General features: G+C 46.7%; 1 protein-coding gene across 19 annotated transcripts; it reads left to right on the top strand.

Moving 5' to 3' along the window:
* Positions 1-587: 587 nt before the first annotated feature.
* On the top strand, positions 588-17,137 carry add1 (adducin 1 (alpha)). Of its 19 annotated transcripts, none has more exons than XR_008696240.1 (20): positions 588-746; positions 5,598-5,806; positions 5,894-6,056; positions 6,138-6,289; positions 6,416-6,496; positions 6,577-6,726; positions 6,807-6,950; positions 7,037-7,135; positions 7,455-7,628; positions 7,709-8,059; positions 10,207-10,302; positions 10,434-10,526; positions 10,923-10,940; positions 11,921-12,007; positions 12,583-12,739; positions 12,994-13,317; positions 14,037-14,126; positions 14,800-14,833; positions 15,925-15,978; positions 16,412-16,476. XR_008696240.1 is itself a non-coding variant. In XM_055513219.1 (20 exons), the coding sequence occupies exons 2-19, from the start codon at positions 5,612-5,614 to the stop codon at positions 15,974-15,976; spliced, it is 2,442 nt and encodes an 813-aa protein (XP_055369194.1). In that variant the 5' UTR covers positions 588-746; positions 5,598-5,611; the 3' UTR covers positions 15,977-15,978; positions 16,412-16,476. The 19 variants fall into 19 exon arrangements, 15 of the variants coding, with proteins under 15 accessions (XP_055369194.1, XP_055369198.1, XP_055369195.1 ...); XR_008696239.1 differs by having other exon boundaries at positions 14,800-14,837; XM_055513219.1 differs by lacking the exon at positions 14,800-14,833 and adding an exon at positions 15,336-15,351.
* The last annotated feature ends 783 nt before the right edge of the window (positions 17,138-17,920 follow it).

Here is a 17,920-nt window from a genome sequence, read left to right as displayed (position 1 = left end):
TGCTGCAGCACAGAGATGGGAGCAGGCGAAGACAGCACTGTAATTTCACTAACAAGCTCAAAGAAACACTGACAACATAGAATTGTATAACTCAGTTAAAGTACTGGATGTTTTGCTAGAACTATAACAAATAATTAGCAAATCTATATGTAGAACCACTGCAATAAATTGTATATTTTGTACAACTGCTACTTATACTACTGTACAAGCTTTAATGCAATATCTTTTTGAAAAAATATGTAACTGAGGTCAGTTTAATTTTTTTATGACATGATTTGATTTATTATCCCCAGTGGGGTTAATAAAGGCCTTATTTATCTTTAAATTGGTTTGGAAATAAGTAATGGTGAAGTAACATGTTAAAAATTATAAAAAATTAATCAGTGACATCATTTTCTCTCTCAGCAGTTCCCTTATAGAGTCCCTTATAGTGAACCATAAAAGTATATAAATTCATAATACATCCATGCATTAGACCCACAAGCCGTCTGGGGGCGAGTCAATAGCTCATCTTCCAATCACTGTCCACGCTTTTGTCACGTGCTTTCCAACGACCAATAGCGAGGCTGGAATTAGCCCGTTTGCCGCACCCAAGAACTATCATGGTGGATGGGCGGAGCGACGACGGAAGGACGACGAGATAAACCCGCTCTGAGCGCGTCGGGGCAGGGGAATAAAAATATTGAAAAGCACCACCGCCGCGTTCACCGGCACGTTTTCTGTGTCACCGCTTCGACAACGAGAGGGTAAGGTCCGCGGCGGTCTTTGCATTGCAGCAGCTGCGTCGTGCGTCCCGTGCGTCCTAATGTTTGCGCCGTAGCTGCTCTGGAGTCCGTGTGGCGACTCGCTCGGTTCTGCTAATATCTCTCATCTGATCCGAGGTGTGTTTCTGCACGTTTTCCCACCGGGGACCGTTGGCTTCCGTGGTTCGAGGCGGTTTAATGGACCGGTCCTCAGTTCGTTTCCTGTGTGAGCCAACAGCAGCCCAGGGGCGCGCGCCTCGTCCCCGCCGAGCCTTCGCTCCAGGTACCACGAGCCCGCTGGTCGCGCGGGCCCGTGGGCTCCCGCCGGGTCACACTCCTCTCCAGCCCATACATTGTGGCTGCTTCGGCGGTTCTGGGCCGAGTGGGCCCGTCTGGGCGTGCGTCAGGCGCTCTGGTGCTGCGTTCAGTTGTTGTGATGGAGCAGTTTCCTGTCCGAGGTCGCGCAGCACCGCGTCCTGCACAATAACATCTCTGCACGTTCGTTTTTAAAGCGTGAGCACGTTTTGTCCCATTGGGTCACACAGGACATAAGTTCTGCTGCAGCAGCCTTAATAAGTGCCTTAAATAATAATAAATAACAAAGAAAGCTTTCACTTAATTCCACTGTTTCTACTCTACGAAAGGTTCAAGCTCGTGGTCACAGAGGGGGAAATATCTTTATTCCCATCTGTCAAATAAACTACTATTATCATCCAGTGTCTTAAAGTAAGTTGTAGCACAACAGCCCGGTTGAGTTGTTGCATTTAGGCCCATTGTGTAGAACATAGCAGCAGCTTAGTGGTTGTGTCTGCCTTCTCTCTGGGGTCCACTGTGAAGTCACTTCCCCCTCATACACTGCCAGGATTAGCACAGCTAAATCATCTGTGTGCCGAGAGACGGCAACTCCCTGGATTTGGTGATTGTGTTAGCGCGAGCGGAGCCCTCGAAGGAGGGATCTCGGCTGTTTCGCCCCTTCGACACACAACTCCACTGCTAGACACACGCGTGTGCGCTCGCCGTGTGTTTGTTTTACTCCCACTCCTCACGCCCACACCCTGGACTGCAGTGCAGCTGGAAATGTGTTCCTCATTTCAAGTCCACCCTCTGTGCTCCACTCTTGCCTCTCTTCCTCCCCACACGCGAGCATTTTAGCTTTTTTCCGCCACAGCCGTTAATGAACTTTAATCGACCATTAAAGCTCACGCCAGCGTGTCGGGGCTGGATGTTCAGCCAGCTTTACCCATAGATGCTCACGTGATGTCACGAGCCGGCGTGTGAGACGAGGGGATCCGCACGGGGAGGGGTGTGTTGTTTCAGAGAGCAATCATCCCCCCACACTGTCCCATATGACACGCAACCGCCAGATAAACACGAGCCACTGTACCCACAGGCTAATGCCTGCAGATAATGCCTTGCTCATGCATTTGGTAGCGGCGCTTAGTTACTGTATGATCAACCTCAGGATGGGCAGCAAACAGAGGATGCCATTAGTTTGTTGTTTCATATTTCTGCCAGCATAATGGATTATTATTATCAGTGGATGTTTCTTTGTGGAGGGCATCCGTTAAAGGTGGTGCTAATTGAAGTAATGTTTGCCTTCTTTCCTTAAGTGTTGTACTGTTGCCCTCTCATTTAGTCAAGCACTGTGTTTTAGTCTTGCCTGCTGTTTGTTGCCCCTGTAAATAAGGATGCGACTGGTCTGTGAAGTGGAGTTAAAGTGACACTTAATGCTGTGTCACTAGTCACGGCACATGTACATCCCAGCAATGCCAGGCATCCAGCACAGATATATAAAGAGCTTGTCTGAGCCGTTCATGAAGCATTAGCTGTACATGCACACTCAGAAACACCATCTAGACTGAGAGTCATCTTTTAATATCATCCCACAATGAAGTTTTTCACTAGTGATTGGCATATTTTAGGAATGACCTCACTCAAGACTGCAGATTTTCCATTTCTTCAAAGTGGATTGTGATACATTTGAACCATGCGTCCCGCCTCGTGCTCCCCTTTTTTTTTTTTGCAGGCAGCTTGTAGAATCAAACATCTGTGCGTGGTGTCGTAGGAAGGTCAAAACATCGGCTTGAGTGAATCCAGAGGGCTTTTTTTTCCACAGAATTTATGGAATGGGACAAAATTCAGTGCTCTTGGCAACTGCTCAAAGTCAGAAATGGAAAAAGACAGGCCTGATTTTTAATGTACAACCAAAAAAGTAAAAAAAAAAACATTTCACACTTTGAAGGAGTTGGAGCATCTGACTCTGACCTTTGAGACAAAAGCTGTTTCCCTTCAGTAGTTTAATGTTTTTTACAGGCTAAAAGTTAAACTTTGTTAATTGATACGGAATGTTTTAACAGAACACAGACACTGTCAAAGTCAACCAATGACGCTAGGTTAAAGTAAAATTATTCAACTGATATTTTTTTTAAGCATGAAATGTCGTTACATTTTATTTATTTATTTTTACTCAGCTTTTCCATCACTGTGAATCTCAGTGTTTTTCATTTGTGTGTAGATCGTACAAGCCTTAGATGTTTAGAGGCCCTTCCACATCCACAGAGAACGCAGATGAAGAACTAGATGCTTTTAGCACCCAGAAACTTGTCTAGGTTCTTATTTGTCCTTCTGGCTGATGCTGCTCTGGAGCCACATGCTAAGGTCAAGTTAAATCAACATGAGACACACCCATGACAGGGTAGTTTTCAATAACACATTTTTATTGCGTGTGCTTATGGAAACTTTGTATGTGTGGAAAAATGTAACCGACTGCTGTTGTTCCCATGTTTGGTGCATCCTCAGACCCTGAGCTGTGGAACCAGTAACATGTTAGTTTGAGGCTCCTGCCTTGTGACACTGACTGGTTTGCAGCGTGATGTTGGCCCACAGCTTACATAACGGCGATCTTCGGAGGCTGTCCCGCGTTGCCGTGGAAACGCGTTGGGTTTCCATGGCGATTGCACTCATAGCGGGAGCGGAGGCTGCGCGAGCCCTTGCGTTTGTGCGGAGAGCCGTGAATTCGGGGGGTCCAGTGAGTCAGGGGCGTCTGTGGTTGAGAGATGAACGCTTCGCACAGATGGCGGAGCTCGACGCAGATGTGCAGACGTTGTCGCTGTTAGTTGGTGTTAGAAATTAACAAGTGAGAGCGGACCAGCTGTTGTTGCAGGGTTTATATTAAATAGCTAGGGCGCACTAGTTGGTCATGAGCGATGTCCTGCATTTTCACAATGGAGGTATTCATTGATGTGCTCCGGAAAATGACTTTACTCCAACAAATGCTCCTTGAGCTCCTAATGTACAATCCAGCCTGTATCCTCGCTGGCCACAGACAGAAGAACGTGGTTTCTCCATATTCTGTGTCCTCCTTCTCCAACTGTTCCTCATTTATCCTTTTAGTGCTTCAAGCAGGTTTTCAATTGCTTTGACAAATATCTGGCCCATTATTTGCAGGTGTTTGCATATATGGCGGTAGTGTGTGTAGTATCTTGCAAAAGAAAATAAAAAAAAAGGGCAGTGATTTATTTGTGATTATGTATGTGCTCATTCTATCAGGTCAGACTGGAGTTCTCTAATAAAGAGCCTCTGTGTTCTTTCAGGGTTTTGTCTCTTGTTTCGTTGTCAGCAGACATGTGTTTTTTTTTTTGTTTTTTTTTAACCCCATTGCCACTAGCAGTAAACAGCAACGTGGGCAACGCACAGCAAAGCAGCACAAACGAGCGAGACTTTGGGCCACAGGCCGACTGACAGTCGAAGCATTGGGATGCGTCTCTGGAAGTCATGCTGACATCAGGCTTTGCACGACTGCAGAGGCTGCAACGTGTCATGTCCAATTGAAACATCAAGCAAACACACAGACCCTTGATTGGAGCAGGCGACCTCAGTTTGGTTTGGTGGGAAACCTCAGGCCCCCAGTAAAATCTGCCAGACTCTGGGGGACTCTGAGCGCTGTGTGACGCTGGATGCTTGGAGCTGGTCTGCAGTTGTCCTGGTGTTTCTGGCTGAACATTTGTATTGATGCAGACTAATGGGCTGCATCGGTTTCTGCCGGGGCGTCCCCCCACCCATCGCCCATTACTCATGCATGCTTGCACACAACATTTCCCTGTGCCTGTGAGTCTGTTTGTGTTCTTCAGAGTCAGACGGTGAGCGGTCTGTGCTGTGACAGACGGGTGAGGACTGTTTATCCTCACATGAAGACCGGCTGAATGGACAGGACCTCTTGCAAATCTGCCTCTCTGGTCTCTTTACGTCTTCAGACCACTCACGGTTGTTTAGTGTGGATATGTCGCTGTTTGAAAGTCCAACAAATTTAGATAGAAAATGATTTGACTTGATGAGAAGTCAGTCTGTACATGCTGCTTCTGATCTTTTCCTTCTCATTCGTCCCAAGTCTCAAGTTTTAGTTTCTCTTTTCTTTGCCCCGACTTGACACCAGGTTGAGTGTGATTCTGGGAAACACTTGAGCAAATCAATTTAAAACCTTTCAGCCATAACAAGACAGGAAGTAAGCGAGTGTGGTGTGTCTTCTTGGTTTATAAATGTCAGGGGTCAGATTCTTATTTGACAACTCTGATCTTTACAGTTTGTCTTTTCTGTTTTTTATTACCATAGTTCATGTATTTAACCGGGCCACATCTTCAGTTCGGCTCAAGTTAAATTCTAGTTGTGTATTAGAGCCGTCTAAGGCTGCAGTTAGGTTTTATTGTCAATTATTGTTAAAATGCTAGAAAACAGTCTCAAATGTGATAGATGGGGGGGGGTGGCAAAATGTATTGACTCGAACCCCTAAGATGCTGTAGTGTGCTGTGTTTAGGCTTTTCGTACACGTTTTAAAGGTGACGCTTCTTCCTCCTATAGGAGCCCAGCCCAGGATGAACGGTGAGTCAGGCGTCGGCGTGGTGACGGCCCCACCGCCCACCACGGCCCCTCACAAGGAGCGCTACTTCGACCGGGTGGACGAGAGCAGCCCGGAGTACCAACGGGAACGGAACATGGCGCCCGACCTGCGACAGGACTTCAATATGATGGAGCAGAGGAAGCGGGTCTCCATGATACTACAGAGCCCGGTTGGTTAAATCGAATGGAAAGTGTGCCGGTGGTAAACGGGAGCAACAGCTGGCTGACAGTGTCCCTGTCTGTGCTCATGACTCCAGGCCTTCTGCGAGGAGCTGGAGACCATGATCCAGGACCAGCTAAAGAAGGGGAAGACACCCACGAGCCTGTTGGCTCTGCAGCAGATCGCAGACTTCATGAGCACCAGCATGCCTTCCATGTATCCCGCTGCACCACAAGGAGGCATGGCAGCGCTCAACATGAGTAAGCATACCCTGAGACGAGACCGCTTGACTTCAGCCACTCTCTAGCAGGCTCACTTCATCCTCCATTCCTCCTCCCCAGGTCTGGGCATGGTGACTCCGGTCAACGATCTACGTGGCTCAGACTCCATCTCGTACGACAAAGGCGAGAAGCAGATTCGTTGCAAGCTGGCGGCCTTTTATCGGCTCACGGACCTGTTCGGCTGGTCCGAGCTCATCTACAACCACCTCACCGTAAGGCTCATGTTTGTTTCCTATAGACAGACCTCCCCGAGACGTTCAGTAGCTTTGTAACATAGTGAAGGTGTTGGTGTAGACCACCAGCAGAGGTCTAATGGGGGCTGTCCTCTGGTCTTTTAGGTCCGGGTGAACTCTGAACAGGATCGCTTCCTCGTCGTCCCCTTCGGGCTCCTGTTCAGTGAAGTGACCGCCTCCAGTCTGGTGAGACCGGCGCCGTGTGACATTTCCTATGACGCATCGTAACAGGAAACTGAGGGCGTGTTGTTGCTTTGTTCGTGCAGGTGAAGATAAACCTTCAGGGTGAGATAGTGGACCGGGGCAGCACCAACCTGGGGGTCAACCAGGCCGGCTTCGTCCTCCACTCTGCCATCTACGCCTCTCGCCCTGATGTCAAATGCATCGTACACGTGCACACGCATGCGGGAGCTGCGGTAGGAGACGCGTACACAGTGGAGTTTAGTATGAATATGCTCACGTTTGTGACCTGTTGGTCTTGTTTCTTTGGCCCCAGGTGTCTGCCATGAAGTGCGGCCTGTTGCCCATCTCGCCCGAGGCCCTGTCTCTCGGCGAGGTGGCCTACCACGACTATCACGGCATCCTGGTGGACGACGAAGAGATCACTCTCATACAGAGGAACCTCGGGCCCAACAGCAAGGTAACGGCAGCGATCCTGAAACTGGGTGGTGGAACGTTCCGTCAGTTTCTTCATTGGCAGCAGCTTTAATGCTCCCTCTGTCCCAGGTGATGATCCTGAGGAACCACGGACTGTTGTCTGTCGGCGAAACGGTGGAGGAAGCTTTTTATTACATCCACAACCTGGTCACCGCCTGTGAGATCCAGGTAGGACAAACACTGATCTCTGCAAATATGTGATAGTCTCACTAAATTTTCCATCGTAACGTCTGGACAAAGTGCTGATTGATTCATTTGATGATCACATAACGTATTATCACCTTTACGGCCATCACTGTTCATCAGATGTATGTGTATGTTGGCATTTTTTCATAACAGTTGTCTCTGTCTGTTGTCCTTTTTTATGTGTTTATTTGCATGTTGGTTTTTTGTACGTCCTCTCATCCATGTGATTTCCCCTCCTTTTTTTTTTTCTGGACCCCTCTGTGGTTTGTCCTTCTGTTTCCCCTCCCCTTCTTTCCTCCAGGTGCGAACACTGGCCAGCGCTGGAGGACCTGATAATCTGGTGATGCTGGACCCCGGCAAATACAAGTCCCGCCCACGGGTCCCTGAGCCAGCTGGTGACGGGTCCTCTGCACACCCTAAGTGGCAAATCGGGGAGCAGGAGTTTGAGGCTCTCATGAGAATGCTGGACAACTTGGTGGGTCCAAAGGAAGATGATGTAGGTATAAAGGTGATAATGGCGGCGCTAACTGGTCTATCTGTGTGTGTGTCACCCAGGGCTACAGGACGGGCTACCCTTACCGCTGCCCCGCATTGCGGGACAAAGCTAAAAAGTACAGTGACGTGGAGAGTGCTCCCTCTATCCACGGTGGTTACTCTTATGGGGAGGACAGTGACTCAGGTGCTCGCTCCCCGCTCAAACACAGCTTTCAGCGCGGCCAGCGCGACAAGACCCGCTGGCTCAATGCCGGTGGCCGTCCTGACGAGCCCTACGAGGACGGGCCCGACGGAAGCAGCCCCAAGTCGAAGCCTAAGGTGTGGACGAACATAACACACGATCACGTCAAACCCTTGCTGCAGTCTCTCTCGTCCGGTGTCTGCGTGCCAAGCTGTATAACCAACTGCTTGGTCTGTGCCTACCTTACTGTTCATAGTATAGATTGTACAGCTACTTTGTTTGTGTGATGGGGTAGGTGGTCGGCATCCGAGGCCCCGGGGGCAGTAATGAGTGAGATCTTGTTTCATCTCCTGCTGTTTTTTCACATGTTCCATTAACCCACTTTTCTACTGTAGTCACCTCTTCTCTATTAATTACCTTGCAGCCCAGCTGTGAGTGCTTCCTATCCGACCCCCGTGCTCTTCATCCCCCGTCTGGCCTCCCGGTGCCTCCCGATGCCGGGCCAGCTGCCCCACTGCATGCCCCACTGCATGTCCAGTAGTTCAAATGCACTGTTGGTGTTGCTGTTTTTCCCAGAGGAGCGAGCAGCAAGGGTGTGGCATGAGTCCCCGAACGTTGGCGTTTGCTGCGGAACCACACCGATGCTTGCCTCGTACTGAACACGCTTGGTTTCAGATAAGCTAATAAAGGGTTTTGGGCAAAACTAGACATTTTAGAAAATTCCAATCTGCACCCAAAAAAGGGAGGTGGCATGCCTGAGAGTATTAAGTATGGCAGATAGAGCCACATACATGAGGGGCATTTTTTTAAGAAAAGCAGCTACTACTATGTGGACAAAGTTATGCACCCTGCTTTGTTTTTGTTTGGTTCTGAATAGCATTGAACGCTTCAGGGCCGCATGACTGGATTCTGTTTTTGACTTTACCAAGGAAACAAAAGCACCACCGTCATGAAATTTGACTTGACTTGTGAATCAATTATCTCCTGTTGGGAAAGTAGGAAATGTTGTGTTGTGAGACTCTTTCTCAGTGAGTATATCGCGTCTACGTGTTCATCTCATACTCGACCCAACCCAAACCCGGCTACCTCCATCCAGAACCCCCCCCCCCTCTCATCCCGCCCCTGGTTTGGCAGCCAAGCGGCCAAGCTCAGAGTAAACGCGGCGCTTCTGCTTCCCGCTGCCAGCGACATGCTTAGTTTAACGCCGGTCAGAGGCGTTGCATGGAAGCTGAGGATTTGATTTGACCATCCACCTGCTGCTCTTTGAAATGGGTACAGACTTTCTTTCTGCAATCATGCTGAGCATTACCAAGTTTACAAAACGTCCAAAAAAGGAGAATTAATATGTATTGTTTTTGTTCATTACAATCAGAGCGAATTGTGACTTTTGAAGGCAACAAACTGTTTCATCCTCCGCAGGAAAGATAAACTCTTGTCTTAGTTTGTAGTGCTGTGACCGTGCCCTCCTCCCCCCTACCTCCCCCCTCCCCGGCGTGGGCGAGTGTCCTCGGGTGTGTTTCTCTCTTATCTTTGTCGTCCTTGTTGTGTATCAGCCTGGGAAATGACTTTGGTGATGCCAGCTCACCCCTCACTGCCACTCTCGCTTCGTAAGCCAGCCTCATCGTCTCAGTCACCCCCCCCCCCCCCCCCCCCCCAACCCTTCACTCTGCCTCACCTCTCACCCGCCCTCCCCCTCCGCCCCCAACCCTTCTATCTATTATGTTCAACTTTTTATTTTTCCAGTTCCGTGTGTTATTTCTAGTTTTTCTTTTCTAATACTTCACTGATGATGATAAATGGTTTCTAGTAAAAAAAAAAATAAGTCATTGAGATTAAAATATGGTCTGTTTTCAAATCTAAACAAAACCACTTCACACATTTAGTAGGGGCACAAATTAGTATATTACTATAAATTCAGTCTCTACTTGTCTCAGTTTCTGTATTTTATTTTAAGCACAGTCTCCTAAAGACTGAAAAAGTCTAAATACAGAATGCAAACAAGTTTTGGTAATTTTCCCAAATATCAGCAGGAGAGTGTAACGCCTGACGTTAAAGGGAGAAAACGGTGGATTCAGAACAACACTCCTGCTTTCAACTTAAATAAGATAATAAATAAGCATCAGAGAAACAACCCTCGTAGCATAAACTAAATATTCCAACCAAGCTTATGCTAATATTCTGCCGTAGTCCTCATCATCACTAGTTCACTTTTTCCATTCATCCCTTTTTGTTTTTAACAGTCGTTTAACTTTTATATTTCAGTTTAGCATGGATTTTGTATTGTGAAGCCTGCATAGTATGTTGTCTGAATCACGTTTTGGGTTTTCACGTCACTCGTGCTTTGGTCGCATTTTCACTGGCTGTGTGGTGTTCACAGTGGACAAAGGAAGACGGACTCCGCCAGGCTGCCGCAGCCAATCAGTTCATCCCAATGAACACCAATCCAAAGGAAGTCCTGGAGATGCGGAATAAGGTAGCGCAGTAGCCGCTTGGCTTTGGTTGTAGTTGCTGTTTGCTGGTTGTAACCTTTATTTCGCTTCTCCACCTTTTTTAATGCACCCGCTTACCTTTCTTCTTACCTTCGTCATCACCTGTTATTTGTAGATCCGGGAGCAGAACCTGCAGGACATTAAGACGGCTGGGCCCCAGTCTCAGGTTCTGTGTGCCAGCACTGTGGTGGAACGCACCTTTACCCAGGTAAGTCTGTGAACGCAGCACATGCAAACCCTGCTGCTGCAGCTATCCTCACCTGGAGCTGAATAAGTGTCTCATCTGTCTGATGACTTTGTGTTGTTTGTCTCTTGGAATTAAAAAACGAAACAAAAAACAAACAGAAAATCAGAAAACAACTTTTAAAAAATATTCTGTCCAGGTCTGGAGTCGCTCCTTAAACGGCTGCATGTGTGAATATCGTGCTGGCGGTTGAGCTTTAAAAGACATAAATTACTTGCAATTAAAAATCAATCCACTGCAGTTCGAGTTGACACCAATGTCTGAGCTTGACCCAATAATGGCGGCGAGCGCAGCGTGTCGTCCATGTTGTGTCCCAGAGCATGTGGTGACTTTGTAACTGTCACATTATTCTTTGTGCAGAGATTGTCGATCTGGCAGGTGAGTAGTTTGTGGGAGAGGTAACCTCAGTCTGCTCTCCAAACCTGCCAGCTCAGGTTCTCTCCATATTCACACATTTTTTTTTAAATTTGTTTATTTGTTGCTGTTTCATTTAGCCTTTTTATTTCTTGTAGTGTGGGTTTGAGACTATCTCAGGCATCAGCTGGCTGGTTATTTTAGTCGTAATGTTCAACAGAGTCCTGTTGGCGTTAAATTACGGCGCATGCTGTTTTCTGTGCATGGATTCTTCCTCTTCTGAGAGGAATGTGTGGAGAAAATGCCCTTAATGGCCTTTTTGAGTTCTGCTTGCATGGTTTATGCTGAGAAGGTCTTAGCCTAATCTTTCCTCTCATGCTGAATAGATTTTCCTGGAAGTTTAACCTGAGAACTTCTTAAGCAGTAAAATGTGAGAAAATTGAACAGGGTTGTTAAATATTCCTTAAAGTGCATCAGTCAAGGTTAAGTTGTGGCTAAGGTTTTGCCATTATGTCTGTATGACCATCAGACGCCTTGAGGAGCTCTTGTATCATACTGCATCTTTCCTATCATTCATCTTCGCATGCTGCTGGCTACTTTTCCCAGCCACTGCCATGCATTCTGCAGCTCTCTGCCTAGAAGCACCTCTTGCATGCATGTCTAGTGTTTGCCTGTTTGTAGCAGAGGTGGAAAGTAACTAGTTAAATTGACCATGATTGTAAAGAATTAGTTTGGAAGATGCAGAGTCATTATATTTTTTTAATAATAGTAGCTGTAAAGTATTACTCCTGACTTCTGCTTGAGTAACACTCATAGTTCTTTTGCTAATTGAGTGAGAAATTGTCTTTCCACCTTTGAGGGTGTGTGAGAGATGGAGAGAGAGAGGTTGTATGTGGGTGAATGTCCACACACACACACACACACACCAACACCAGCACATTCACATTAGCTGTGTGTGTGTAAGAGCTGGGTTGCAGCCTCCCTCACTGGGTTTACCATTGCAGGACGCCCCTCTGTCTGACTGTACAGACACTATTGATGGCCTCGATGGGTCCGAGGGCTCCTATAGTCCCGCTAAATCAATTAGAAAGGTACTTACTGCTCCAGTCACTTGTACTTCACAAACATCCTCCTGTCACTCCTCTCCGCCTGCAGATAGACACTTCATACCTGCGCCCGTACAGATGTTGTTAATGACAGTCTGTGTGGTCCTGTGACCTCAACTGTCACAGTGTAGAGCCTGTCCTCTTCAGGTTTGCTCTAATTATCAGTTTCCTGCCAGTCTGAGCCTGGCTGCAGGAGAATAACATGTCCTGATTAGCAGTGAAGAGGGCAGGTGCTCAGATCCAGCCATGGTGCTGTTTGCTGCATGTATTAAAAGGAAGGATGTAAAATCTGTGTTGTTCGTCTTTAAATGACATTACTGAATCAATGCTTTTTGCCTGAAATCTCTTGTTTGGCGCTTACGTGGTAGTAGTAATTTGAAAAAAGAATAAAAGACCTCTTCTGTTATTAAAAAGTTGTTTATTATGTGCTTCCTGTGTTGTACATCACCTCTAATCTCGTTCAGCTTCTCAAACCAAGTGTAATTTGTCTTAAAGCTGCACCAATAATCGCTTCCCAACTTTGCGTCTCATCTCCTGCCGTTTCCCTGTGTGTCCTGAAGGGGGAGCTCATCACCGCGTCAAAGGCCATCATCGAGAAGGAGTACCAGCCCAAGGTGATCGTCAGCAAGCAGGGTCCCAACCCCTTCACCAAACTCACTGACCAGGAGCTGGAGGAGTACCGCAGAGAGGTGGAGCAGAAGCACAAAGGGACCGAAGGTAAAGGCAACAAATGGACCAGAGACACGAGCTGTCTGTTTGTCACGACACCAAACACATCCGGTTTCATGAAGATGATAAACATTTTATCCATGTCAGGGAACATTTGCAGCTGCCATCTTCTGTAACTACTATTTAACACATCCTCATGGTGTAAGATGAGAATAAAATGGATGAAGAAGACATACAAATGAACACCACATGTGCCAAAAGTGATGCTGTCTCTCCACACACACATGCACACGGATTCACAGCACAGGTACGAGGTGGCAGTGGGGAGGGATCGTCCTCCACCACATCCTGCCTTGAACCTGCGCTGGTACCGGGGGGTCAGGCTCCCGTCTCCGCTCCGCTCCAGTCCAGCAGTGACCCGCCCGTCTTGGAGAAGCCTCCTCCGCCCCCAGCCGCCAGGCCTGCCACGCCCGCGTCTGAGCAGGGCGGGGCCGATGACGTTTTTTTGCCCGCGGACGAGGCCTCTGTCGCCCCCGGCTCCCCTCAGGAGTTCCACAGCGCTGTGTTGCGAGCGCTCAGCAAGGAGCCGTCGGTGGTAGAGGCGTCTAAGACCGGTCAGGCTCCAGGTACAGCAGATGAAGCCGGGTCCTGTCTAAGCTCTGGCCTCCTGCTTCCTTCCTCCCCCGCTCAGCCCTGGTTAGCCTCACTACACGTCGCACTGGGAGCGTGGAAATCCCCGCCTGATGTGTGTCCTCCTGTTTTTCTGCGGGATTAAAACCTAATGTTTTGTTTTTTAAACGTCAAGCACCCCCTCCTCCCCCCAGTTCGATCTCTGATGCTTTTTGCTTGATTATTTACCTTCCAAATCCTCTCTCTTGCTGATGGCTTCTGCAAAGGTGTCAGAGCTTCTGCAGGTCACGCCTCTCTGTGGTTTGATTGGATGAGGAGCTGAGGAGAGAGAGAGAGAGGCCAAGTGATTTTTTTTGAGGATGCTGTGACTGAGCTCAATCATCCAATCAGAGCTTCCCGTGTCTGGACCTGGTTTCCTCCTCTTCCTGCTAACCTGTCCTGGAAATGTCTCTGTTGGTGATTCCACTCTCCTACTTTTTGATCCTGTTCGATTGGCTTTTCGGAAAATATTTTATAGCTTATATTTGCAGTGTTGTTGTGATTAAAGGTTCCCTCCTGGGTTGGTTCTCTGCTTTTTTTTTCCCTCCTGTTCTTTGTGTTGCGAATTTGTCTCTGTCAGGTTCTGGGACTTGATTTAAAACTACAGTATGGAGAACGTTTTGTGTTAATGCTCCTGGTCCTTTTCCCTCATGGTTTCCTGCTGCTCTCCTTTCAGATCTGGACCAGCTAGCAGAGCCTGAGGAGGAGCCTAAAGGCCAGAAGCCCACCACCACGCCCCCCAGCACCCCAGTCAGAGCAGAGGAAGGTAGGTTGAGCTGAGGCACACCAGCCGTGTTGAGCATGGCTTCCTCCAGCCCTCTGCTGGGTGCTTGAGGCTTCCCTTTTTGATTTGTCTAAGGTTTATAGGAGGAACATGCGCCTGTTTGTGTTGTTGTGCTCTTTAATAATAATACTGTGCTGTGTTTTCAGTAATAACAGGCCAAGAGATTTTAAGTTTGAAAAGCAGAAAATAATTTGGAAAGTTGGTGACATTTTAATTTTATATTTATTTTCTCCCTCTTGGTCTTTATTACTATTGGATTACACCTCAGTCAGCACTATCATCCATGAGACAATGCCTAAAAAATTTCAGGATGTTTAAATATATTAGTATTAAAGCCTTAATTACCGTTAATTCCATCATACTTTAAGTCAGTCAGGCTGATGGAGTGAGGGGATGATCGCAGGTGTAATCTAATGCCTGACATGTTCTATAACTTGTTCTATGTCTCTATGTACAGCGTCTCCTCTACCCCTTCACTTCCATTCTCCATTGTTTTAGAGTCTAAGAATGGCGCCCAGCCATTCTTTTTTTTTTAAAAATTCTTCTGGTGACTTTTTTTATTTTTTTTATTAAACTCAGTGCCTGTGGTTTGATCTGCATAGACATTTGTTTCTACTTTGTGCTTTTTCTTCTTTGTGCCTGCGATTACAATCAGGAGATGGAAATACAAAAGAGTACCTGTTGCCATAGTAAGTACGTACTGTTCCACCTCCTCACCATCTTCCTACTAGCCCTTGACGTCTGCTTGATTATTTATCCCCCTTTTTTTTGCATGGCTTAGTAGTGCAGCTGTTCTGTGATCTGAACTAACCCACCTGTCGGGTTTGGTCGATCTTAACTCTTCTCTTTCTTGCGGTTGTTGGGGGTTATTGCAAAGCTCCTCCACCTTCTATTTGCAGTTAGTCAGTGTTTAAAAAAAAAAAAAAGATTTTAGATCAAGAGACTTGAACTAAAACAAACTAGTGGATCCTGATCTCTCATGATGATCTGCTAAGTGGAGGATGCTTTTGAAGTAAACCTCACAACCCACTAAGCCTGTCACATTAGATAACTCCTCCTTCCTGCCAACGAGTCACAGTCTAATTAACCTACCGCTCCTGCACATTGGCACATTCTATTAATGTTCTATGGCACTGTATTTGTCTGAGAAGGATCAGGTCATGTTTTAAGGATGTGTTGTTTGTCTTACAGACGAGTCCTTTACCAGGTACCAGTGCTTTATTTACATGTGGCTTTGCTCAGACTCACTGCTGTGGTTTCAGAGGTGGTTGAAGCCCAAAGCTTGGCTGCGTGGTGTTTACCCTCCATGTTGTGTCTGTGTTTGGCCTAATTTGTCACCTGATGGAAGAGAGATCTACAGAAGTGTAGCTTAGCGCCTGGGTGTGTCAGTGAGCTTGTAGTGGTTTAAAAGGTGTAAGCAACTCAACCGGATCCAGCACCTGTTGCCTCTGAAGTCTTTGTGCTGGAATTAATTTGTAGTTGAACCATCATCAGATTCACTAGTACTGTTTTCATCAGCAGTCCCTGGATGCTCAGGTGCCCATTTCTCATAACCAGGACGGCAGGGCATGAGTGTGGGGTTGGCGTGTAGCCGTAACCAGAGTGTAGTAGCTTCAGTCTCTGGCTCCTGCTAATTCAAGGCTTCGTTTGAACTTGCTGCTCCATGTAATGGATTTTCCCACTGGCTTATTTAACCACACGTCCACGGGCCTTGCTGAAAGCACTGCAGTGTTTTCATGGTTGTAGACCTTCAACAGTTGTGTTTATGTGTTATACACAGGGTGCAAATGAACACGAGAACTGCGATCATTAAGATTTCCCTGTTTAAATGAAGGTAAATGAATGCTGTGCGCCGGATGCAGCCTGAATAAAACGGAGCCAGGGAGAGAAATTCTGATTCATAGCAGAAACTTTTATTGGCTCACTGTCACTTATTAGATGTGTTTCTGTGCTCTTTTAGTGGTTTTAGGCTTTTACAGTTGTTTGTGGCTTCAGTGCGTAGAGTTACAGTAATTCTCAAAGATAAGGAGTAAGACTATATTAATCCCACAATGGGGAAATTCTTTCGTTTGAGGTGAACATCTGGTGTCCAGAACTGATTTAGGATCAGTCCCACAGATGTTATAAAGTAAAGCTGGGTGCTTTTTTAAAGTAGAACATATAGTAAAGTGGGTTTTATTGATTATACCATGATCGGTCTTGATTTTCAATGGTTTTAGCTCATCAGCATAATCCCTTGTGGTCATTGCTCCCTTCTCCTCCCCCAGAGTCTTTGCCAGAACCAACTTTTAAAGATGAGAGTGACGCCGCCACCCTGAGACAGACCCTCCCAGACTTAACACCCGACGACCCGTCTGACGTCCCAGCGCTTCCCGGCGAGGACTCTGCCTCCCCCCCCACCACCGCCGCCGCCGACGGGGAGGAAGCCGCTGACGCTGGCGAACAGGAGGGCGACGAGTCTCCCAGTAAATCCCCCTCCAAAAAGAAAAAGAAGTTTCGCACTCCTTCTTTCCTAAAGAAAAACAAGAAAAAGTCTGAGTCCTAGATTAGGGAATGTCTGTTTGGGCCTCTGCTTCTTTTTATTTCGGCTTTTTCTTTTTTTTTTTTTTTTTTTTCAACCATCATTGCAACGTTCGATCAACCACACTTACATACACAGTTACGCTTTTTGTTGGTTTTGATATTTTTTGTCGCCGGCTTATTAACCTGTGTTTCCTCGTTAGCGTGTGCCAATTTTGTATACAGTGTAAAAATGACTTACTGCAAAGGTTTTTAACTATTGGAGGTCGTAGCTGTGGGTGCAGTCAGCTCCACTAGGCCTTTTATGCATGTCTATTACTACAGGCCCGCACACTTCACGTGAGGTTTTAGGATTCTGTTGCCCTTGTTTTTAAACAAGAGTATTAAACTGTTGTAACCACTAGAATGTATTGGGATTGTATCACAATGTCAAAGTGTCTTTCAAATAAAACCAAGAATGAATGCAGCCAGAAGCTTGAACCCTCTCATCTGACTGATTCCAACGTTAAGAGTGGTGCTGTGCATGTAATGGCATTTTAGTTGGCTAAGACAACTACACAAGGTTATTTACTTATTAAAGCAGCTATATATAATCTATATTGATTTTAGGATTAACCTTATCTGGCTATTTTTAAGCATTTTTTTTACCCACAGGCATTTGGCACAGCCTTAAATGACAGGTATGTTAAATAGAGCTTAAGATTGTTTATATGCTGTGGTTTAATAGTTCACAAACCCAATGCATTAAAATTCCCCATCTGCAGTGCTGTGAAGCTGCAGAGGATGATGTTTGAACCAAGCGATGTTGATCGCGGTTCACGGTAAAGTGTGAATTCTCCCTGGAAGTGTCGCGCAGCTCTGTGCTTGTTGATTATTTCAAGGGCTGCTGATGTATTTGCTACTGGCTGTATGAAGGAAAATGTACAAACAAATCCTCCTCTTTTCATTTATTGTAATGATTTCAGCCCAGCTTTTGTTTTGCATTCGCCCCATGGTTCCCCTCTGTGTCGGGCAGAAACACTATGTAGGGTGTGAGATGACGTATTTCCTTCTGATGAGCCACTGAGACTCACTGTGGGAGAGCACTGTGAACCTCATCCTTCACAATCCACTGTCTGGACACTCACACCTTCATCTTTAGATAGCTGTAGAAGTAGAGACTGTTGCTATGGGGCCGTCAATCATATTTCAGACCCCTGAACATACTTGTGTGAAACTCTGAGTCATAGAATACATTTATGTTCTCAGCAGCAGCA

This window comes from Betta splendens, chromosome 12, assembly GCF_900634795.4.
Source record: "Betta splendens chromosome 12, fBetSpl5.4, whole genome shotgun sequence".
NCBI classification, from domain to species: domain Eukaryota; kingdom Metazoa; phylum Chordata; class Actinopteri; order Anabantiformes; family Osphronemidae; genus Betta; species Betta splendens.
This window is presented reverse-complemented; position numbering and strand designations above follow the sequence as displayed.